The 24,377-nt window shown below is 51.9% G+C and overlaps 1 protein-coding gene across 3 annotated transcripts; it reads left to right on the forward strand.

Moving 5' to 3' along the window:
* The first annotated feature begins 2,854 nt into the window (after positions 1–2,854).
* LOC119934019 (zinc finger protein 500-like) lies at positions 2,855–21,880 on the forward strand. Of its 3 annotated transcripts, none has more exons than XM_038753364.1 (7): positions 2,855–3,104; positions 7,311–7,781; positions 13,551–13,755; positions 14,557–14,639; positions 16,240–16,348; positions 19,998–20,111; positions 20,726–21,880. In XM_038753364.1, the coding sequence occupies exons 2-7, from the start codon at positions 7,380–7,382 to the stop codon at positions 21,487–21,489; spliced, it is 1,677 nt and encodes a 558-aa protein (XP_038609292.1). In that variant the 5' UTR covers positions 2,855–3,104; positions 7,311–7,379; the 3' UTR covers positions 21,490–21,880. The 3 variants fall into 3 exon arrangements, with proteins under 3 accessions (XP_038609292.1, XP_038609293.1, XP_038609294.1); XM_038753365.1 differs by lacking the exon at positions 2,855–3,104 and adding an exon at positions 4,663–4,700; XM_038753366.1 differs by lacking the exon at positions 2,855–3,104 and adding an exon at positions 5,470–5,505.
* Positions 21,881–24,377: the final 2,497 nt, after the last annotated feature.

A 24,377-nucleotide genomic window follows, 5' to 3' on the forward strand; every position in this document is an offset into this window, starting at 1 on the left:
CACAGCTTCAACTGTCATCTCTACGCTGATGACACCCAGATCTATATCTCTGCCCCTGCTCTCTCCCCCTCTCTCCAGGCTGGCATCTCCTCCTGCCTTCAGGACATCTCCATCTGGATGCCTGCCCGCCTCCTAAAACTCAACATGTCCAAGACTGAACTCCTTGTCTTCCCTCCCAAGCCTTGCCCTCTCCCTGACTTTCCCATCTCTGTTGACATCACTACCATCCTTCCCGTCTCACAAGCCCGCAACCTTGGTGTCATCCTCGACTCCGCTCTCCCGTTCACCCCTCACATCCAAGCCGTCACCAAAACCTGCCGGTCTCAGCTCCGCAACATTGCCAAGATCCGCCCTTTCCTCTCCATCCACACCGCTACCCTGCTCGTTCAAGCTCTCATGCTATCCTGTCTGGACTACCGCATCAGCCTTCTCTCTGATCTCCCCTCCTCGTGTCTCTCCCCACTTCAATCCATACTTCATGCCGCTGCCCGGATTGTCTTTGTCCAGAAACGCTCTGGACATATCACTCCCCTCCTCAAAAACCTCCAATGGCTACCGCTCAATCTGCGCATCAGGCAGAAACTCCTCACCCTGGGCTTCCAGGCTGTCCATCCATCCCCTCGCCCCCTCCTACCTCACCTCCCTTCTCTCCTTCTCCAGCCCAGCGCGCACCCTCCGCTCCTCTGCCGCTAAATCTCCTCACCGTACCTCGTTTTCGCCTGTCCTGCCATCGACCCCCGGCCCACATCCTCCCCCAGGCCTGGAATGCCCTCCCTCTGCCCCTCCGCCAAGCTAGCTCTCTTCCTCCCTTCAAGGCCCTACTGAGAGCTCACCTCCTCCAGGAGGCCTTCCCAGACTGAGCCCCTTCCTTCCTCTCCCCCCATCCCCCTCACCATCCCCCCATCTTACCTCCTTCCCTTCCCCACAGCACCTGTATATATGTATATATGTTTGTACGTATTTATTACTCTATTTTATTTGTACATATTTATTCTACTTATTTTATGAATGTTTTGTTTTGTTGTATGTCTCTCCCTTCTAGACTGTGATCCCGCTGTTGCATAGGAACCGTCTCTAGATGTTGCCAACTTGTACTTCCCAAGCGCTTAGTCCAGTGCTCTGCACGCAGTAAATGCTCAATACATACGATTGAATGAATCCCCCTCCCCATCCCCCCCGCCTTACCTCCTTCCCCTCCCCACAGCACCTGTATATATGTATATGTTTGTACGTATTTATTACTCCATTTATTTGTATGTTTTTATTCTATTTATTTTATTTTGTTAATTTGTTTTGTTTTCTGTCTCCCCCTTCTAGCCAGTGAGCCCGCTGTTGTGTAGGGACCGTCTCTAGATGTTGCCAACTTGGACTTCCCAAGCGCTTAGTCCAGTGCTCCGCACACAGTAAGTGCTCAATAAATACGATTGAATGAAAGAATGAAAAGTGACTTGGTCCAAAGTCACACAGCTGACTTCCCAAGCGCTTAGTCCAGTGCTCTGCACACCATAAGCACACAATCAATCACATTTATTGAGCGCTTACTGTGTGCAGAGTACTGGACTAAGTGCTTGGGAAGTACAGGTTGGCAACATATACAGTCCCTACCCAACAGTGGGCTCACAGTCTAAAAGGGGGAAACAGAGAACAAAACCAAACATACTAACAAAATAAAATAGAATAGATATGTACAAGTAAAATAAATAGAGTAATAAATATGTAGAGACATATATACATATATGCAGGTACCATGGGGAAGGGAAGGAGGTAAGATGGGGGGATGGAGAGGGGGACGAGGGGGAGAGGAAGGAAGGGGCTCAGTCTGGGAAGGCCTCCTGGAGGAGGTGAGCTCTCAGTAGGGCCTTGATTGGTTGATTGATTGATTGATAATTGGCGGAGCAGGGACTTGAACCCACGACCTCTGACTCCAAAGCCCGGGCTTCTCTAGTTTGGTCTCCAGAGGATCCAACTTTCCTGAAGCAGTTTTCATTTTTTTTTTCCATCATAAAGGTGTTCGGGGGGTTTTCTGGTTGCGCGACGTCTTTTGGGGGGGAAAAGGCATTAAGGAACTTGGATAATTACATCAATTCTCAGCCCCCTTTTCGTAATCTAGCCGCCCTTCTAGGCTGTGAGCCCACTGTTGGGTAGGGACCGTCTCTAGATGTTGCCAACTTGGACTTCCCGAGCGCTTAGTACAGTGCTCTGCACATAGTAAGCTCTCAATAAATACGATTTATTTATTTTATTTTGTTAATATGTTTTGTTTTGTTCTCTGTCTCCCCCTTCTAGACTGTGAGCCCACTGTTGGGTAGGGACCGTCTCTAGATGTTGCCAACTTGGACTTCCCAAGCGCTTAGTACAGTGCTCTGCACATAGTAAACGCTCAATAAATACGATTGATTGATTGATTGATGCGCCGGGTGGATCCGACGAGGAGTATGTCCCAGTTCGGCAGGCGCATGCGCGGGGGGAATCCGACGAGGAGCATGTCCCAGTTCGGCAGGCGCATGCGCAGGGTGAATCCGGCAAGGAGCGTGTCCCAGTTCGGCAGGCGCATGCGCAGGGGGAATCCGACGAAGCACAAGTCCCAGTTCGGCAGGCGCATGCGCGGAGGTGAATCCGACGAGGCGCAAGCCCCAGTTCGGCAGGCGCATGCGCGGGGGTGAATCCGACGAGGCGCACGGCCCAGCTCGCTAGGCGCATGCGCGCGGGAAATCGGACTACATTTCCCAGACTGCCCTGCGGCGGCGCGCCCCGTCCCCGTCCCCCCCGCTCCTTCCGCTCGCTCTAACAGTTCCGGCAGCCAAAGTCCCGGGAGGACAGCTCCCCGAAGAGAAGACCGACCGGTCCACCCTCGTGCAGAGCGGGCGGCCCCCTCCGGTGGAAGGGCGGCCGGGTCCGAGAGCACGCCGAAAGAATGGGCGGGAGGAACGGACGAGCCCCGGACGCGTGACGCCACCGGACCTCTGGGGGCGGACAGCAACCGGAAGTGGCTGGAGGGCGGGGGCTCAGGAGCCGCTCGGGCCTGGAGGCGCCCGAAAAGTCGGTGTTGGTCGCGGGGGCGGCTCTCGGCCCGTTCGGCCCCCGACTCCCGGGCCTGCAGGGCGGTGAGTCTGGGGGGACGGGAAGGACAGGGTCCCGGTCCCGAGGCAGCTGGGAGCTGTCAGCTGCACGGCGGCACGCATGCGCGGCTGCTTGCAGGCGGCACGCATGCGCGGCTGCTTGCAGGCGGCACGCATGCGCGGCTGCTTGCAGGCGGCACGCATGCGCGGCTGCTTGCAGGCGGCACGCATGCGCGGCTGCTTGCAGGCGGCACGCATGCGCGGCTGCTTGCAGGCGGCACGCATGCGCGGCTGCTTGCAGGCGGCACGCATGCGCGGCTGCTTGCAGGCGGCACGCATGCGCGGCTGCTTGCAGGCGGCTGCTCTTATCTCGCACGTACGCATGCGCAGTTGCTTGCAGCTCGCACGCACGCGCGGTTCATTTATTCATTCCTTCAATTGTATTTATTGAGCGCTTACTGTGTGCAGAGCACTGTACTAAGCGCTTGGGAAGTACAAATCGGCATCATCTAGAGACGGTCCCCACCCGACAACGGGCTCACAGTCTAGAAGGGGGAGACAGGCAGCAAAACGAATAGACACGTGTCAATCCCATCAGAATAAATAGAATTATAGCTCTAAACACATCATGAATAGAATAACAAATATGTACAAATAGACACAAGTGCTGTGGGGAGGGGAAGGAGGTAGGGCAGAGGGGGGGGATGGGGAGGAGGAGAGGAAAAAGGGGCTCAGTATAGGAAGGCCTCCTGGAGGAGGTGAGCTCTCAGTTGGGTTTTGAAGGGAGGAAGAGAGCTAGCTTGGCGCATGTGCGGAGGGAGGGCATTCCGGGCCAGTGGGAGGACGTCTTCTAGACAGCCCGCTGTTGGGTAGGGACCGTCTCTATATGTTGCCAACTCGTACCTCCCAAGCGCTTAGTACAGTGCTCTGCACGCGGTAAGCGCTCAATAAATACGATTGAATGAATCAATGACGTGGGCAGCCGGCACGCACGCGCGGTTGCTTTTAGCCCCTACGTACACACGTGCGGTTGCTTGCAGCCCGCACGCACACGCGGTTGCTTTTAGCCCGTTCGTACGCACGCGCGGTTGCTTTTATCCCGCACGTACGTACGCGCGATTGCTGACAGCCCTCACGCACGCGCGGTTGCTTTTAATCCCGCACGTACGCACGCGCGGCTGCTTACATCCCGCACGCACGCGCGGTTGCTTTTAGCCCGTACGTACACACGTGCGGTTGCTTTCAGCCCGTTCGTACGCACGCGCGGTTGCTTTTATCCCGCCCGTACGTAGGCGCGATAGCTGACAGCCCTCATGCACGCGCGGTTGCTTTTAATCCCGCACGTACGCACGCGCGGTTGCTTTTAGCCCGTACGTACACATGCGCGGTTGTTTACAGCCCTTACGCACGCGCCGTTGTTTGCAGCCCGTACGCACGCGCGGTTGCCTTTAGCGCGTACGTACGCACGCGCGGTTGCTTTTTTAGCCGGCGCGCGTGCGCGTTTGCTTTTTTAGCCGGCGCGCCTGCGCGGTTGCTTTTTTAGTCGGCGCGCCTGCGCGGTTGCTTTTTTAGCCGGCGCGCCTGCGCGGTTGCTTCTAGCACGACATTGCCTGCGAAGGCTGGAGGAGAGCAGGGGGGCCAGTGAGTACCCGACTTGGCTAGTAGCATCCCTTAGGCCCCAGGTGTGCCTGTGTGCAGGGAGGCATCCTAACCCCCTCACCCCACCCACTCACCTCAGCCCCTGCAGCCCAGGCCCTCTGCTCTCATCCATTCCTTCAATCAATCAATCAATCAATCGTATTTATTGAGCGCTTACTGTGTGCAGAACACTGTACTGAGCGCTTGGCAAGCCCAAGTTGGCAACAGAGAGAGACGGTCCCTCCCCAACAGCGGGCTCACAGTCTAGAAGGTTCTCCCACTGCATCCAGCGCTTAGAACAGTGCTTTGCACATAGTAAGCGCTTAATAAATGCCATTATTATTATTATTATCAACGTAATCATCAGTAGTCGTTGTCATGCAGGTCCATTCACTCAGCCGTAGTTATTGAGCGCTGACTGTGTGCAGAGCACTGTACTAAGCGCTTGGGAAGTACAGCAACGCACTCTATTTTGTTAATCAATCAATCGTATTTATTGAGCGCTTGCTGTGTGCAGAGCACTGTGCTAAGCGCTTGGGAAGTACAAGTTAATGATGTGCATCTAGCTATAATTCTATCAGAGAAGCAGCGTGGCTCAGTGGAAAGAGCACGGGCTTGGGAGGCCCAGGTCATGGGTTCAAATCCCGGCCCCAACAGTCGCCAGCTGTGTGACTTTGGGCAAGTCACTTCACTTTTCTGGGCCTCAGTTCCCTCATCTGGAAAATGGGGATGAAGACTGTGAGCCCCCCGTGGGACCGCCTGATCACCTTGCAACCTCCCCAGCGCTTAGAACAGTGCTTTGCACACAGTAAGCGCTTAAGAAATGCTATCAATATTATTATTATTACTCGTCCTGATGATTTTGACACCTGTCTACGTGTTTTGCTTTGATGTCTGTCTCCCCCTTCTAGACTGTGAGCCCGTTGTTGGGTAGGGACTGTCTCTATATTCATTCAGTCGTATTTATTGAGCGCTTACTGTGTGCAGAGCACTGTACTAAGCCTTTGGGAAGTAAAAGAACATATTCTATTTATTTTGTTAATGATGTACATATAGCCATAATTCTATTTGTCCTGATGATTTTGACACCTGTCTACGTGTTTTGTGTTGATGTCCGTCTCCCTTTTCTAGACTGTGAGCCTGTTGTTGGGTAGGGACCGTCTCTATACGTTGCCAACTTGGACTTCCCAAGCGCTTAGTACAGTGCTCTGCACACAGCAAGCGCTCAATAAATACGATTGAATGAATGAATTCGATCGTATTTATTGAGCGCTTACTGTGTGCAGAGCACTGTACTAAGCGCTTGGAAAGTACAAGTCGGCAACATATTCTATTTTCTTAATGATGTGCACATAGCTATAATTCTATTTGTTCTGATGGTTTTGACACCTGTCTACATGTTTTGTTTTGATGTCTGTCTCCCCCTTCTAATAAATAATGGCATTTATTAAGCGCTTACTATGTGCAAAGCACTGTTCTAAGCGCTGGGGAGGTTACAAGGTGATCAGGTTGTCCCACGGGGGGCTCACAGTCTTAAGCCACGCTGCTTCTAAACTGTGAGCCCGTTGTTGGGTAGGGACCGTCTCTATATGTTGCCGACTTGTACTTCCCGAGCGCTTAGTCCAGTGCCCTGCACACAGTAAGCGCTCAATAGATAGGATTGGATGACTGTAGAGAGGGTCCCTACCCAACAGCGGGCTCACAGTCTAGATTCATTCATTCATTCAATCGTATTTATTGAGCGCTTACCGTGTGCAGAGCACTGGACTAAGCGCTTGGGAAGTCCAAGTTGGCAACATCTAGAGACGGTCCCTACCCAACAGTGGACTCACAGTCTAAAAGGGAATCGTATTCAAATTCAATCGCATTTATTCATTGATTCATTTATTTATTCATAAGTTTATTCATTCATTCAATGAAGTCAATCGTATTTATTCACTCATCCATTCAATCGTATTGATTGAGCGCTTACTGTGTGCAGAGCACTGGACTGAGCGCTTGGGAAGTACAAGTTGGCAACGTATAGAGACGGTCCCTACCCAACAACGGGCTCACGGTCCAGAACGGGGAGACGCACAACAAAACCAAACACGGGGACGTGTGTCAAGTCATCAAAATAGTAATAAAGCTAGATGCCCATCATTAGCAAAATGAATAGAATAGTAAATATGTGCAAGTAAAATAGAGTAATAAATAAATGAGTAATAAATAAATAATAATAGAGTGATAAATCTGTGAGCCCACTCTTTTAGACTGTGAGCCCACTGTTGGGTAGGGACCGTCTCTCTATGTTGCCAATTTGTACTTCCCAAGCGCTTAGTACAGTGCTCTGCACATAGTAAGCGCTCAATCAATACGATTGACGATGATATATACAGCGTGGCTCAGTGGAAAGAGCCCGGGCTTTGGAGTCAGAGGTCATGGGTTCAAATCCCGGCTCCGCCAATTGTCAGCTGTGCGACTTTGGGCAAGTTAATTAGCTTCTCTGTGCCTCAGTTACCTTAGCTGTAAAATGGGACAACCTGAATCCGATCTAGGTGCCCCACCCGGGGCTGGGAGGGTGAGCCTGTCGGGCCTCCCTCAGTCCATCCTTCTCTCTCTTTCCGCGTGCAGAGCCCCCGCGCCGGGAGAAGCGTCCAGCTGGAGGTGGGTCCGGAGGGAGACCCCCCCCCTCCCCGAACGATGGCAGCAGCCCTGGGCCTGCCCGCCCAGAGTCCACCGGAGCAGGAGGAGATCCTGATCGTCAAGGTGGAGGAGGATTTCCCGTGGGGAGAAGCGGCCTCTCCACGAGGGGACGAGCCCAGCCCCGAGACCTTCCGCCAGCTCTTCCGGCTTTTCCGCTACCAAGAGGCGGCCGGGCCCCGAGAGGCCCTCGGCCGACTGCGGGAGCTCTGCTGTCGCTGGCTGAGGCCCGAGGCGCGCACTAAGGAGCAGATCCTGGACCTGCTCGTGCTGGAGCAGTTCCTCACCATCCTGCCGGCGGACATCCAGACCTGGGTGAGAGATCAGGATCCGGAGAGTGGAGAAGAAGTCGTGGTTCTGGTGGAGGGTTTGCGCAGACCGCCTAGGAGACCGAGGCAGAGGGTGAGCCTGGTTGAATCTGGGGGCCTGGGAAAACGGGGATTCGTTGGCGGGGGGGAGGCGGCCGTGTTATTCGTCTCTAGGATTGTTTGCTTTCCCCCACAACACCTTCTTCTAGAGCTAGAAAAGCACAGAATGTCTGGGCCTTCTTAAGTTCTCTCGGATCCACTTACCCTTGGCCGTACTTGGGGCTGAATTGGCCACCGGCGAAAGCAATCAATCAATCAATCAATCAATCGTATTTATTGAGCGATTACTATGTGCAGAGCACTGTACTAAGCGCTTGGGAAGTACAAATTGGCAACACATAGAGACAGTCCCTACCCAATAGTGGGCTCACGGTCTAAAAGCAGGAAGATGCCGATGGGCCGCCGAGCCAATTTGGACCGCGGCCATTAGGGACGGAGCTGTCGGTGGCCCCAGAGCTGTCCCGAGCCTAGAGACCAGTGAGCGTGAGCTTGCGGTTAGAAATACAAGAGTCTCCGTTCCTCAGGTCTCCCCATCGCTTCTTTCATCGCTCCCCCCCATTCCTCCCACCCTGGCTCTCAAGCCTTCATGGTAGGGGTCTTAGGTTTCCCAGTGAGTTTTTCAGCCCAAGGCAGTCCAGCCCCAGAGATTGGTAGGGGTCTTAGATTTCCCAGTGAGTTTGTCAGCACAAGGCAGTCTTAGAGGTGTCACACCTAATTCAGCCCCGGAGATAGTAGGGGTTAACATTTTTCGGGGAACTTTTTCCTCAGTGGCTCAAAACCCCGTCCAGAAGGTCTTCCTTCCAGCAGTACGTGTAAAGCCATTACGCTCTATCCGTTTCCTGCCCATTTCCCCTGGCTGTGTCCTCAGGGAAGAGAGGATGAACAAGCCAGCCGTAGCCTGCTTTATAGCAATAATGTGCTGCGTTGTCGCAGCCGGTGTAGAAATGGGCTTGCAAAAAGGCCTTGGAGGAGGGTGGCAACCTTGGGCTCCGCCTGTCCCGGGAGGGTGAGGTTTCTAGAGACCAGAGCCTCCCCACAACAAATGCCTGTGAGCCCGTTGGTGGGTAGGGACCGTCTCTGTATGTTGCCAACTTGGACTTCCCAAGCACTTAGTCCAGTGCTCTGCACACAGTAAGCTCTCAATAAATGCGATTGAATGAATGAATGAAATGCCCTGCAGCCACTTTCCCACGCCCTGAAACTAAACTCAGGGAACTAGACCCTGAGCTTGTTGTGGGCAGGGAACGTGTCTACCAACTCTGCTCGTTGTGGGCAGGGAATGTGTGTTTATTATTGTATTGTACTCTCCCAAGTGCCTAGTACAGTGCTGTGCACACAGTGAGCACTCAATAAATACAATTGAATGTTGCATTGTACTCTCCCAAGTACTTAGTACAGTGCTCTGCACCCAGTAAGCACTGAATAAATACCACTGATTGATTGCATGATAGAGGTGGTTGTCACTGTTTGTTGGCAGGGTCCGTGTCACTTCTTTCCAATGTGCTTTCCCAACATCTTCGTACAGGTGTATTGTACCCAGAGGGCATGCAGTAAATACCATTTCTAGTACTAATTGTCATCCTGGCATATTGGGAGAGGCAATCTGAAGGGCAATCAGTCACTCAGGTAATGGTATTGGAGGGCTTACTGCGTGCAGAGTATTTAGGAGAGTGTGGTAACTGGACTTTTCCCTTTCTCTGTGTGTTGGACTTTCCTGGGGTTCATTCCATGGGGGACTTGGATGACCAAAGCCATCGTGTTTAGGGTCCAGCTCTGAAAGTTGGTCAGCCAGTTTAGAAGCCAGAAACGAGGGGGAAGCAAATCCTTTTGACCACTTTCCAGTTTGTCCTGACTTGCTGCCGGAAAAGGCCTCTCCTGTTTTATGGAATTGGGTCAACATTGGAGCTTCAGATTCCCGGATCCAAGGCGCTGTGGGATGAGGAGCCTTCTGCCAATCCAGGGTTCCGGTGGGAAACCTTCAAAAGACTTGCAGAGTGGCTGGGAGCAGGATCTTTCTCCCCCCTTATTTCCAGGACTCCCCATTGTGGAAAATTGTACTTCACTGTGGTAAGATTGCTGACCTAAAGTGTTGTGGATTTCTTTTAGCTAATGACTGCCTCCCCACAACTAGTGCCGGATCCCCGCCTCTTAAAAAGAGATTTTGTTTGGCTCATCTCTTTCCTGTAAGTAAGAAAGAGCTGTGTGTTTAGCTAACTTTCAGCTCAGGTTTCCTGTGGACAAATGTATCGAGCTGAAATTTGCAAATCTTCGTCCTCTCCGTACATGGAACCATTTCTTAGATGCGAGGAGAAGGTGGTAAACCCTGTTTCAGAGGAATCTTGAGTAGGAGCTGTAATCGGGATCCGGTTTTTCCAAAGATTAAAATCCAACCGTTCGGCAACCTGATTGGAATCTCGTCAAGAGGCCCCCGACACAGACCCGGGGGCCCCAGAGCTTCAAGGCTTTGGAAATCCTATTGGCTCGGAGTTGAAGGCTGACAGAGAAACAGGTTCGAGAAGGGAAGTTTCAGAGGAAACAATTGTAATCAGGAAACATATGCTTCCAAAGATGAAGCACTGGGGCTCACATCGGGAGTTAGGCATGAAAGAAAAATCGAACTATGGCAAAAATGTGGCCAGCTTCAGTTCTCCAGAATCTGGCTGAGAATCCAGCGGCCATAAGAGAAAGGCCAATTGTTTTTTCAGCCCCCACAACAGGAGGAGCTTGGGGGCATGGGTCAGGGCCATTAATAATGGTGGCATTTAAGGATTTACAATGTTGCAAGCATTGTAGTAAGTGCTGGGGTAGGCTTTTTTTTTCTGTTATTTAAGTGCTTACAATGTGCCTGCCACTGTACTGAGTGGTGGGGTCCAGACAAGCTAATCAGATTGGACACAGTCCATACCCACATGGGGCCCACAGTCTTCACTTCTTTGTGCCACAGTCACCTCATCTGTAAAATGGGGATTAAGTCCGGGAGCCCCATGTGGATCAGGGACTGTGTCCATCCTCTCTGATCTCCCATCCTCCTGTCTCTTCCCACTTCAGTCTATACTTCACGCTGCTGCCCGGATCATCTTTGTGCAGAAATGCTCTGGGCATGTTACTCCCCTCCTCAAAAATCTCCAGCGGCTACCAATCAATCTGCGCATCAGGCAGAAACTCCTCACCCTGGGCTTCAAGGCTGTCCATCCATCACCTCACCCCCTCCTACCTCTCCTCCCTTCCCTCCTTCTCCAGCCCAGCCCGCACCCTCTGCTCCTCTGCCACCGCTCACCTCCTCACTGGGCCTCGTTCTCGCCCGTCCCGCCGTCAACCCCCGGCCCACGTCCTCCCCCGGGCCTGGAATGCCCTCCCTCCCCACATCCACCAAGCCAGCTCTCTTCCTCCCTTCAAACCCCTGCTGAGAGCTCACCTCCTCCAGGAGGCCTTCCCACACTGAGCCCCTTCCTTCCTCTCCCCCTCCCCATCCCCCCCCACCCTACCTCCTTCCCCTCCCCACAGCACTTGTATGTATATTTGTACAGATTTATTACTCTACTTATTTTACTTGTCCATATTTACTGTTCTATTTATTTTATTTTGTTAATATATTTTGTTTTGTTGTCCGTCTCCCCCTTCTAGACTGTGAGCCCGCTGTTGGGTAGGGACCGGCTCTATATGGACTTCCCAAGCGCTTCGTCCAGTGCTCTGCACACAGTAAGCGCTCAATAAATACGATTGAATGAATGAATTAATGAACCTGAGACTGTGAGCCCGTTGCTGGGTAGGGACCGTCTCTAGATGTTGCCGACTTGGACTTCCCAAGCGCTTAGTCCAGTGCTCTGCACACGGTAAGCGCTCAATAAATACGATTGAACGAATGAATTAGCTTGGATCTGCTCCAGCTCTTAGTGCGGTGCCTGGCACCTAGCAAGCACTGAACAGATACCGTGAAAAAATACGTATATGAGACTGTGGAATCAAGGGCCGGGCCAGTTGGGCCGGTCCTGCTTCAGGGTACTGTGCTTTAGACGCCTCCCTCCAGCATCCTTAGCAGCAGGTGCCGGGGGGCAGGAGGGACCTGGTGTTCCCACATGAGCCTCCACCAAGACCACCTATTCCCTATCACTGAGGATGCAGATGGAGCCCAAAAAATCCATCAGTAGTATTTATTGAGCACCTGCTGGGTACAGAGCACTGTATTAAGCACTTAGGAGAGCCGGGCTTGGAGATGTGGTCCTTTTCCTCAGGGAATTTACAGGGTGGTGGGAGAGGCCAAATTGCTAGTCATTAACATAAGAATAATAATAATGATGGAATTTTTAAGAGCTTACTATGTGCAAAGCACTGTTCTAAGCTGCTGGGGAGGATACAAGGTGATCAGGTTGTCCCACGGGGGGCTCACAGCCTTAATCCCCATTTTACAGATGAGGTAACTGAGGCACAGAGAAGCCAAGCGACTTGCCCAAAGTCACACAGCTGACAACTGGCGCTTACAATGTGCCAGGCACTGTACGAGGTTGGAGAAGGGGCAAGGGGAGGCCGAGGGGACGAAGCTGGAGGTCTGAGGGAACGTGGCGACATGGACCGCAGTGCAGGCTGAAACATGCCCTTTGCCTCAGGAGAAGCAGCGTGGCTCAGTGGAAAGAGCCCGGGCTTTGGAGTCGGAGGTCATGGGTGCAAATCCCGGCGCCGCCAACTGTCAGCTGTGTGACTTTGGGCAAGTCACTTTGCTTTTCTGTGCCTCAGTTACCTCATCTGTAGAATGGGGATTAAAACTGCGAGCCCCCCCGTGGGACAACCTGATCACCTTGTCACCTCCCCAGCGCTTAGAACAGTGCTTTGCACGTAGTAAGCGCTTAACAAATACCATCATTATTATTATTATTCAGGGAGCCACTGTAGAAACCAGCATTTAAGAGGGGATGTGGTGAGGGTTATGTTGTTCCTCTGCACATTGCAGGTGTCCAGCATTGTGTATTGGAACCCACAGTTCTTTCCACACTGGGCATTCAGCTCATGCTTACCTGCACCGAGGTATCTTAGCATCATCATCATCATCAGTTGTATTTATTGAGCGCTTACTGTGTGCAGAGCGCTGTGCTAAGCGCTTGGGAAGTACAAATTGGCAACGTCTAGAGACAGTCCCTGCCCAACAGTGGGCTCACAGTCTAAAAGGGGGAGATTGTGAAAACCTGGGACTGACCCTCAGGTTTTTAGTTTCCTGCCTCCTCTACTTTGGAATATCTGGCCCCCTAAGACACAGATGCATCCGTCTTTCCTCCTGGGATCGACTCTACCCTGGGCCGCTCAGCAGGAGAGGGAACAGGCGTTGGGCACTCATGATTGGTGCTGTTTTCCCCAAGTGATCTCTGTGCCCAAGAGGGTCTGATAGGATCTCATTGGAAAGCCCTCTGGTGAGGTTGTATGGGCACCACCAACCAGGGCGGTTAGCCTCCCTCTCATCTTTCCTTGTTTTCCCAGGAAATGCGTAAGCTTCCGCTCCTTTCTCTTCTTCCCTCTGGCCACTTTGGGGCCTACTTCACGGGGGCGATTGGGGTAAGGGAGCGTTGTCCCCAGTTGTCCAAGACAGACTCCCAGCCTCGCTCATCCCAGGACCCTCAGAAATCCCGAGGGCCTCCAATCGTGGCTGGAAATCTCTCCCAGTCCCCTTCCCAGTCCCTAAATCCCTGCCCGCTTATCACCCCGCAGCTCACAATGTCAAGTTGGCACCGTGGCTCTGGGGAACGTTTTGAGAAATTTGGGCTCAGCCCTCCCCGAGCCTAGCGTTGACAGGGGAAGGGGTGTGGGTTGTCCCCAGGTCACGGTCCGGGTGCAGGGCCAGGAGGTGGTCGCGGAGGAGCCGGCGCTCCGGGGAGCCCCTCGGGAGGCCCGGAGATTCCAGGTGGAGCCCCTGCTTCAGGAGGAGGAGGGAGCGCGGGACCCGCATCCAGGACCACTTCTGCAGCAGCAGCAGCAGCTGAACCGCAGGCCTAGGAGGGAACCCCAGCTGCGACCGAAAAGGGGTGAGGTGTTGGGATCATCATCATCAATCGTATTTATTGAGCGCTTACTATGTGCAGAGCACTGTACTAAGTGCTTGGGAAGTACATATTGGCAACATATAGAGACAGTCCCTACCCAACAGTGGGCTCACAGTCTAAAAGGGGGAGACAGAGAACAAAACCAAACATACTAACAAAATAAATAGGATAGATATGTACAAGTAAAATAAATAAATAAATAGAGTAATAATAAATAGAGTAATATTGTAAAGCCGTCTGGTGAGGTTGTATGGGCACCACCAACCAGGGCGGTTAGCCTCCCTCTCATCTTTCCTTGTTTTCCCAAGGATGCCTTGGGGAAGAAAGGAAGCAAGGCTTTTGGTCTGGGAGGGAACCCTGGACTGCAGGCTAGCAGGCCCCGGGTCAGATGGGGGCCGGGCCGGGGGACAACAGCTCCCGGGGATCCGTTGAGGAAGTGTCAGGGTGGGAGGTGGAAGCGAGGCCCTTGCCAGGATCTCGCCAGAGGAAGGGCAGGCCAGAAAGGCAGTGGCTTGGTCCAGGATTCTGCTCTGTAGCCTTATCATCATCATCAATCGTATTTATTGAGCGCTTACTATGTGCAGAGCACTGTACTAAGCGCTTGGGGAGTACAGATTGGCAACATATAGAGACAGTCCCTACCCAACAGTGGGCTCACGGTCTAAAAATGGGAGAGACTATTCCACCGAACCCTGGGAAGGGGAGGAGGAAGAGAGAAACGTAGCCCTGATGGGTGAGCATCAGAGCAGGACAGTCTTAACGGCTCCTTTCTCCTTCCCACAGTTATGCCTTCTCCGCGGATTCCTGCCCCAGGGAGCCCCACGGATGAAGAGACTGCAACCACACTCCTCTCTGCCTGGTCCCAGGTGAGTCATAAGCTTTATTCTTGAAGCCTCCAGGATCTTTGGGTGCCCTGTCACCACGCTCAGCAAATACCTCCCTTTTTCTATAGCCTACTTCCATCCTGCCCCGCTTCAATGCCCATGACCTGCACAGAGAGGTCAGTGACTTTAGGAGGTCTTTGAGTGCAAAGCAACCATCAGCCCCTTTGTTGAATGATAATAATAATGACGGCATTTATTAAGCGCTTACTATGTGCAAAGCACTATTCTAAGTGCTGGGGGGATACAAGGTGATGAAGTTGTCCCACGTGGGGCTCACAGTCTTCATCCCCGTTTTACAGATGAGGGAACTGAGGCGCAGAGAAGTGAAGTGACTTACCCAAAGTCACACAGCTGACAAGTGGCGGAGCTGGGATTTGAACCCATGACCTCTGACTCCAAAGCCCGGGCTCTTTTCCACTGAGCCACGCTGCTTCTCTAAATAATGGCATGTATTAAGCGCCTACTATGTGCAAAGCACTGTTCTAAGCGCTGGGGAGGTTACAAGGTGATCAGGTTATTTTACAGATCATTTTACAGGTAAAGGAACTGAGGCACAGATAAGTGAAGTGACTTGCCCAAGGTCGCACAGCAGGCAATTGGCGGAGCCAGGGTTTGAACCCGTGACCTCTGACTCCAAAGCTCGGGCTCTTTCCGAATAAATAATAATAATAATAATTATTATTATTATGGTACTTGTTGAGTGCTTACTGTGTGCCAGGCACTATACTAAGCAGTAGGGTAGATACAAGGCTGTCAGTTTCCTGACCCACATGGGACTCAACTCTTATCCCATTTTGCAGATGAGGTAACTGAGGCCCAGAGAAGTGATCTGACTCGCCCAAGGTCACACAACAGACGTGGTGGAGCCGGGTTTAGAACCCAGGTCCTTCTGAATCCCAGGAAGGGGCTCTGTTGGGTCCCCAGACCGGCTCCATGGCGAAAAATGGAGCCAGGAACACCGAAGGGAATTGGCTAGCCTGTATGAGTTGGCCAAGCCCAGAAGGTAGCCCAGGCCGGACATAATTCCATAGAGGATTCAGCACGGGGGTGTCGTCCCATTTCCCGTGCCCTGCAGGTTGGGAAATGGAGTTCCCAGCAGGAAGACTTGTCAGAGGCCACAGGGCCTAGCGATCCCACACGTCAGGCGAATCACGGTCCCCGCCCTGCCGTGCACGCAGGCGGCTCCTTCAGCCCCAAAACACAAAAATCCCAGCCCGGAACAAATCATCAATCGTGTTTATTGAGCGCTTACTATGTGCAGAGCACTGTACTAAGCGCTTGGGAAGTACAAATTGGCAACATAGAGAGCCAGTCCCTACCCAACAGTGGGCTCACAGTCTAAAAGGGGGGAGACAGAGAACAAAACCAAACATACTAACAAAATAAAATAAATAGATACGTACAAGTAAAATAACAAATCTTTCCGTCGGCAAGGAAGGCCAGGGAGTGTGGAACCCAGCCTTCGGGGGGGAAGCCCTAGGGCTGCTAAGACCACCAAAGATACAGCCTCCCTCCTAACTCTTCACCGCAACCAAAGGGTGGAATGGCCCCGGGATTGAGCAGCGTTTCCCGATTTTTGCAGACGCCAGTGATGCTGGAGGAGGTGGCCGTGTACCTCTCCCAAGAGGAGTGGGAGCGGCTGGACCCGGCTCAGAGGGACCGCTACAGGGATGTTCTGCAGGACAGCTACGGTAACGGGGCTCTCGGGGGGTTGAAGGAGGAACTGGCTTCCCTCGGAGATTAGAAGCTTTTGGTCTTGGATAAATGGCTGTGGAACTTGCCGGGGGTGTGGGTCCCCCTAAAGTCAGTCAGTGAGTCACTTGTATTTTTTGAGCACTTACTGTGTGCAGAGCACTGTACTAAGCACTTGGGAGAGTACAGTAGAACAGAGGTATAAATATTTACTTGTCTGTTGTGTGCGCGTCTATAAATTCACGTGGTCTATTTTAGGGTGTGAATTCCTAGTGAGTAAAGATGATGTTTGCTCATCTTGCGAGGAACAGAGCTTAGCAAAGCCCTATGCTCATTGAGGAAGTATTAGAGGAAGGTGGAGATTGAGGAAACCCCATACTGCACAGCACATCTTCTCTCTGAGGGCCCTACCAAAATAGCACCAGTCAGGTCCAGAAGCTGGCTCTCTAAATTCCCACCACCCCTTCTCCTTCCCCTCCTCTTTCTCCTCCTCTTCTTCCTCCTCCCTTTCCTCCTCCACCCACTCCCAGGAGCAGGAGCCTTTATTCTTTGCATTATCATTCAATCATATTTATTGAGCGCTTACTGTGTGCAGAGCACTGTACTAAGTGCTTGGGAAATACAAGTTGGCAACGTATAAAGACGGTCCCTACCCAACAGTGGGCTCACAGTCTAGAAGGGGGAGACAGACAACAAAACAGAACATATTAACAAAATAAAATAAATAGAATAGTAAATATGGGCAAGTAGAGTAATAAATCTGTACACATGTATATACAGGTGCTGTGGGGAGGGGAAGGAGGTAGGGCGGGGGGATGGGGACGGGGAGAGGAAGTAGGGGGCTCAGTGTGGGAAGGCCTCTTGGAGGAGGTGAGTTCTCAGTAGGGCTTTGAAGGGAGGAAGAGAACTAGCTTGGGGATGTGCGGAGGGAGGGCATTCCAGGCCAGGGGGAGGACGTGGGCCGGGGGTCGATGATGGGACAGGCGAGAATGAGGCCCAGTGAGGAGGTTAGCAGCAGAGGAGCGGAGGGTGCGGGCTGGGCTGGAGAAGGAGAGAAGGAAGGTGAGGTAGGAGGGGGCGAGGGGATGGACAGCCTTGAAGCCGAGAGTGAGGAGTTTTTGCCTGATGCATAGGTTGATTGGTAGCCACTGGAGACTTTTGAGGAGGGGAGTAACATGGCCAGAGCACTTCTGCACAAAGATGATCCGGGCAGCAGCGTGAAGTATAGATTGAAGCGGGGAGAGACAGGAGGATTGGAGATCAGAGAGGAGGCTGATCCAGTAATCCAGTCAGGATAGGATGAGAGATTGAACCAGCAGGGTAGCAGTTTGGATGGAGAGGAAAGGGCGGATCTTGGCGATGTTGCGGAGGTGAGACCGGCAGGTTTTGGTGACAGATTGGATGTGAGGGGTGAGCGAGAGAGCAGAGTCGAGGACGACACCAAGGTTGCGGGCTTGTGAGACGGGAAGGATGGTAGTGCCGTCAACAGTGACAGGAAAGTCAGGGAAAGGGCAGGGTTTGGGAGGGAAGATAAGGAGTTCAGTCTTGGACATATTGAGTTTTAGATGGCAGGCAGATATCCAGATGGAGGTGCCTTGAAGGCAGGAGGAGACATGAGCCCGAAGGGAGGGAGAGAGAGCAAGGGCAGAGATGTAGATTTGGGTGTCAGCAACGTAGAGATGATAGTTGAAGTCGTGGGAGCGAGTGAGTTCACCAAGGAAGTGAGTGTAGAGAGTGAACAGAAGGGGATCAAGAACTGACCCTTGAGGAACCCCTTCAGTAAGGGGATGGGAGGGGGAGGAGGAGCTCGCAAAAGAGACTGAGAATGAACGACCGGAGAGATAAGAGGAGAACCAGGAGAGGACAGAGTCTGTGAAGCCAAGGTCGGATAGCGTGTTGAGGAGAAGGGGGTGGGCCACAGTGTCGAAGGCAGCTGAGAGGTTGAGGAGGATTAGGACAGAGTATGAGCCCTTGGATTTGGCAAGCAGGAGGTCATCGGTGACCTTTGAGAGGGCAGTTTCCGTGGAATGTAGGGGACGGAAGCCAGATTGGAGGGGGTCGAGGAGAGAGTTGGCGTTGAGGAATTCAAGGCAGCAGGTGCATTATCCCAGACTGCTAAATGGTCCCCTCCTCCAGATTACCAAAATAGTCTTATTCTACCTCCTGGGAGGGGGTTGGGACAGACCTGTTCCAGTCATACCCCCTTTGCCGGCCCAGGAATTGGGGGAGAGTGATGCATTTCAGGTAATGATCCCAAGAAGTCAGTTATTTGATCCTTTAAGAGAAGTAGTCACTACCAGCAGGGAACCCCGAGGAGCAGTCTCTGCTGTTGAAGAAATCCCTGTGGCCTCCGTCTTTCACTGTGGGAACAACTTCCTCCTCTGCCCTCCACCCCAGTATCCCCCTGCCCTGCCCAATCCCTGCTCCGGGAAGTTATTGAAATGTCTGTGTGGCAGGGAGATGACAGTTGAGAGTCTCCCAGGGTCTCACCCTAGGGAATGGGAAGGCATTCCTGACTATTGGGTTGTCAGAGGACCTGCCCTTGATAGTTGAATGGTAAATGGGCAGGAATAATCAATCAGTGGTATTTATTGAGTGCTTACTGCGTGCAGAGTGCTGTACTAAGTACTTGGAAGAGTAGAAGCAGCAGCGTTGCTCAGTGGAAAGAGCACGGGCTTTGGAGTCGGAGGTCATGGGTTCAAATCCCGTCTCTGCCAACTGTCAGCTGTGTGACTTTGGGCAAGTCACTTCACTTCTCTGGGCCTCAGTTCCCTCATCTGTAAAATGGGGATTAAAACTGTGAGCCCCCCGTGGGACAACCTGATCACCTTGTAACTCCCCAGCGCTTAGAACAGGGCTTTGCACATAGTAAGCGCTTAACAAACACCATCATTATTATTACACTATAACAGAGTCGGCAGACACATTCCTTGCCCACAAGGAGCTTGCTGTCTAGAGGGAAAGCCAGACGTTAAAAAAAATTGTTTTTGTGTACAGAAATGCTGCGGGGATGAGGTTGGGGTGTATAAAGGGCAAGGGTGACACAGAAGGGAGAGGAAGTAAGGGAATTGAGGGCTTAGTCGGGGAAGACCTCTTGAAGGAGATGTGATTTTAATAAGACTTTGAAGGTTGGGCGTGTGATTGTTGGATGTGAAGGGGGAGGGAGTTCCACCCACAACTGATCCCTGGGGCTGGGAGAGAAAGGACATCAGAAGAGGTGGAAAAGTGGAGGATATTGGCTCACCAGATGATCACCTCAAGGAACCTCAATCCCAATTAATAGTGTGCTTGGAACGGCATAGACATTTCCTAGCCTGACTTCCTACTGTCTCATTCCCCGTTCCCTTCCCCAATTCACTGTAAAAATCTGAGGCAAAACCTGAGCAGGCAGTGGGGAGATTGGAGAATCCATCACAAAAGCTCGGTGGCAGAGAGGCCCTGAAAAGAGGAGAGGCCATCCCCTCAAAAGTGCCTCCTCTACTCTCCACGTGCCTGTCCTACCTCCTCTCGTCTGGACTTTTCCCAGGCTTCCTGAATATCTCCCTTAAGAGTCTGCCTGCTCCCGACAGAGTGAGGGGGTTAGATTCTCAGAAAAACCTCTGGGATTTCCAAAACAGTTCTGATGTGTGCTTGCTTCTCCGTGAGCAGGGCTTTCCGTTCCTAAACCCAGTTTGATCACCCGACTGGAGCAAGGGGAAGCACCGTGGCACTGCGATCTTGAGGGTTCTCAGGAGCGGATCGTCTCTAGAAACGACTACACAGGTGAGAAGGCCGGCAAGCGCTAAAATACGTCAGCCATCGCTAGTGTTAAGGTTTTGGAAATTCCCCTGCTGTAATTGCGGGGGAATTTAAGACTGTAGACCGTAAGCTTGTTGTGGGCAGGGAATGTGGAGAACTTGGCAGGACTGTCAGCCTGAGACATGGGGGAGCCACGCCGTCGCTTCTGGTCACCACTTAGCTGTCGCCGTCGTGTCCCCTCTCCAAGCCGGGAAATTGACAGAGGGCTGGGGTAGAGCAGTCCTGCTGGGATCGAAATAGTCACCTGAGCTTTTACACTTCAAATCCTGGGATTCTGATTAATTCCCTTTAATAGTCCACTGGTTCTTCCCTACCACGTGGTTTCCTTTCCTCTGGCATACTGCGAGATGTAGATGTAGATCTGCATCTATTCTATTTACTTTGTTAGTATGTTTGGTTTTGTTCTCTGTCTCCCCCTTCTAGACTGTGAGCCCACTGTTGGGTAGGGACTGTCTCTATATGTTGCCAGCTTGTACTTCCCAGGCGCTTAGTACAGTGCTCTGCACTCAGTAAGCGCTCAATAAATAGGATTGATTGATAATAAGGAAGTGGCACCTCTGTGTTCTATTTTCCTCCAGGTTTTCAGGTAAGGATGGAGACCAAGGAAGGAAATCCAAAGCAAGCAAGCTGTATGAAAGTGGGCCTGCACCGAACGGTGTCGGGGAAGTCCAGGGGAGATGTGCTCCAGGACCCCGGGCGGGGACAGGTTTGCGAAAATGGGTCAGGATGGCAACCGGACCCCCTGCCAGGAGAGAGGCACGGCCCGACCCCAATCCAAGAAAGGGACGTGGGGAAACTCCTAAGTCACTGGAGACCCTGCACGGTTGAGAAACCTTATAAGTGTCTGGAATGTGGGAAGAGCTTCAGCAAAAGCTCCCACCTGATCAAACACCAGAGAACTCACACTGGCGAGAAACCCTACAAATGCCTCGTGTGTGGGAAGGGGTTCAGTGACCGCTCCAATTTCAGCACCCACCAGCGCATCCACACGGGAGAGAAGCCTTACAAGTGCGACGAGTGCGGAAAATGCTTCAGCCAGAGCTCCAGCCTGGTCATCCACCGCAGAACCCACACCGGGGAGCGACCCTACAAATGCGGCGAGTGTGGGAAAAGCTTCAACAACAGCTCCCACTTCAGCGCCCACCGGAGAACCCACACGGGAGAGAAGCCCTACCCCTGCCACGACTGCGGGAAGAGCTTTCGCCGGGGCACAGACCTAAACAAACACCAGAGGACCCATACGGGGGAGCGGCCCTATAAGTGTCACTGTGGAAAAAGCTTCACCCGCAAGCACCAGCTCGTCACGCACCAGGGGATCCACACAGGGGAGAAAGGCTTCTAACCAGGCGGGTGAGGAAAATCTTCCAGCCTCTCGGAGGGGAACCGACACGACGGGGAAATTCGATCGATCCGCTCGCTGAGGGGAAGGAGAGCGGCGGAGAACGTAATCCTTTCTGCCGTGGCGTCTCCCGCCTAGTAGCGGAAGCTCCGTTAGGGTCGTCCTTTCTTATCTTATGGTCCTCTGTTTGAAATAATTTTTTTCTTCTAGTGCCTGGCCCCCAGATCATCAAGGAGAGACGGATTCCGTTCCTAATTCCCTCTCAACTTCACTACATCTAATGTAGCCTTCAGTAGGTTGGTTTGGCCTTAGCTGCTGCTGCCGAGTGCTCTGTAGAGGGACTGGAATCAATCAGTCAATCAATCAGTCGTATTTATTGAGCGCTTACTGTGTGCAGAGCACTGGACTAAGCACTTGGGAAGTACAAGTTAGCAACATATAGAGACAGTCCCTACCCGACAGAATGGAAGCCAGTCATTGACCTTCAGCGAGACTTGAATTCCTAGAATAGCGACTTAAAGTCCACGCTTTCTGCGTTCCTGTAGTAATGGCCTAGAATCCACACTCTCGAGTGGCTGTGGGTGTAATGTAGAATAGAATAATTGTTCAGTTGAGAATGAGATTAGTCAGTCGGCGCCCAGATCAGGACCCTTGCCGGGGAGTAGTCGAACCCGATTAAAGGGAAACGGTGAGCAGTAGTTGTCCCTTCCAGGCTACAATCCCACCTCTTGGCCCTAATGTACATTTTTACATTTACACTCTTACCTTTCTGCCACACGAACGCGGTTTAGAATGAGGCCTAAGAATGTATGTAACACCTGTTTCTTCTCTTTCCATCCTCAATAAAATCCACTCTCCTGCCCCGGCTGGCTCTGTCCTAGGCATCAACAGGATTACCCACCCTGGGTCTGTGGAAAATCTGGGTTGTGTCGCTGAAATAGAGCGGGTTCCCTAAGTATTTGTGATATACTGTTAATAAACCTTGAAGGTTAGTCATTGTCCAGACCGGAGAACGATCGCGTGCCCTCCCACGGTCCTACTTTTTGCCACGGGAAAGAGGGAAGGAGGGAGATATCGGTCCTGACAAGGGCAGGGAAGGGAGTCATAAGACCCTTTTCATCATCAATCGTATTTATTGAGCGCTTACTGTGTGCAGAGCACCGTACTAAGCGCTTGGGAAGTACAAATTGGCAACATACAGAGACAGTCCCTACCCAACAGTGGGCTCCCAGTCTAAAAGACTTTTCCACTGCTTGGTCCCGCGGGCTGGAGCGCACGTGGCAGCAAAGATGGTAAGAGTCTTCTAGGAGAAAGGGAAACGGGAGGACGGTCTGGGTTTGTGTGTGACTAGCGGTAAGAGCAGGGGCTTTGGAGTCAGAGGTCACGGGTTCAAATCCCGGCTCTGCCAGTTGTCAGCTGTGTGACTTTGGGCAAGTCACTTAACTTCTCTGGGCCTCAGTTACCTCATCTGTAAAATGGGGGTTAAGACTGTGAGCCCCCCGTGGGACAACCTGACCACCTTGTATCCCCAGCGCTTAGAACAGTGCTTTGCACATAGTAAGCGCTTAATAAATGCCATCATTATTATTATTATATCCAGTTATGCCTATCTCTGGGAGGGCATTTCTCCATGTGAGTAAAATCGGTGTCTAATCTCATTCACTGCCTGTGTTCACAGCAACAGGACCGACGTGCACGAATCTATTCACAAATAACGACTGCAAAGATAGGACATATGCGTGGGAGTCAAAAGGTCATGGGTTCTAATTCATTCAGTCGTATTTATTGAGTGCTTACTGTGTGCAGAGCACTGCACTAAGTGCTCAGCACTGTACTGTGTCCACCGCCTGTCTGCTGTGTGACCTGTATATATGTTTGTACATATTTATTACTCTATATTTATTTTACTTGTACATATCTATTCTATTTATTTTATTTTATTAGTATGTTTGGTTTCGTTCTCTGTCTCCCCCTTTTAGACTGTGAGCCCACTGTTGGGTAGGGACTGTCTCTAGATGTTGCCAACTTATACTTCCCAAGCGCTTAGTACAGTGCTCCGCACACAGTAAGCGCTCAATAAATACGATTGATTGACCTTGGGTAAGTCCCTTCTCTGTGCCTCAGTTACCTCATCTGTGAAAGGGGGATTGAGACGATGAGCCCCCACATGGGAAAGGGACTGTGTCCAACTCAATTGGCTTGCATCCACCCCAGTGCTTAGTAAAGTGCCTGGCACACAGTAATAATAATAATAAGGCTAATAATGGTGGTATTTGTTAAGCGCTTCCTATGTGCGAAGCCCCGTTCTAAGCGCTGGGAGAATACAAGGTGGTCAGATTGTCCCACGTGGGGCTCGTAATCTTAATCCCCATTTTACAGAAGAGGTAACTGAGGCACAGAGAAGTGATTTGCCCAAGGTCACACAGCTGACAGTTGGCAGAGTGGGGATTTGAACCCATGACCTCTGACTCCCAAGCTCATGTTCTTTCCATTAAGCCGCGCTGTAAGTGCTTAACAAATACCATTATTTTATTATTATTAGTAGTAATAAAGATGATGATGATGGGATAAATGCTTGATGATGGTGTAGCAGGGGTGGGCAAAGAGCAATGGGAAAGGGATGGTTGTGCTCTCGGATTTCCCCCTTGCCCCACTGTTGGGTAGGGACTGTATATGTTGCCAATTTGTACTTCCCAAGCGCTTAGTCCAGTGCTCTGCACATAGTAAGCGCTCAATAAATACGATTGATGATGATGATGAAGCTGTCAGGAAGCAGCATGGCCTAATGGAGAAAGCATGAACCTGGGAGCCAGAGGACTCGGGTTCTAATCCCAGCCCCACCGCTTACTTGCTGTATGACCTTGATCAAGTCACTGAACTTCTCTGTGCCT

This window comes from Tachyglossus aculeatus, chromosome 11 (genome assembly GCF_015852505.1).
Source record: "Tachyglossus aculeatus isolate mTacAcu1 chromosome 11, mTacAcu1.pri, whole genome shotgun sequence".
NCBI classification, from domain to species: Eukaryota; Metazoa; Chordata; class Mammalia; order Monotremata; family Tachyglossidae; genus Tachyglossus; species Tachyglossus aculeatus.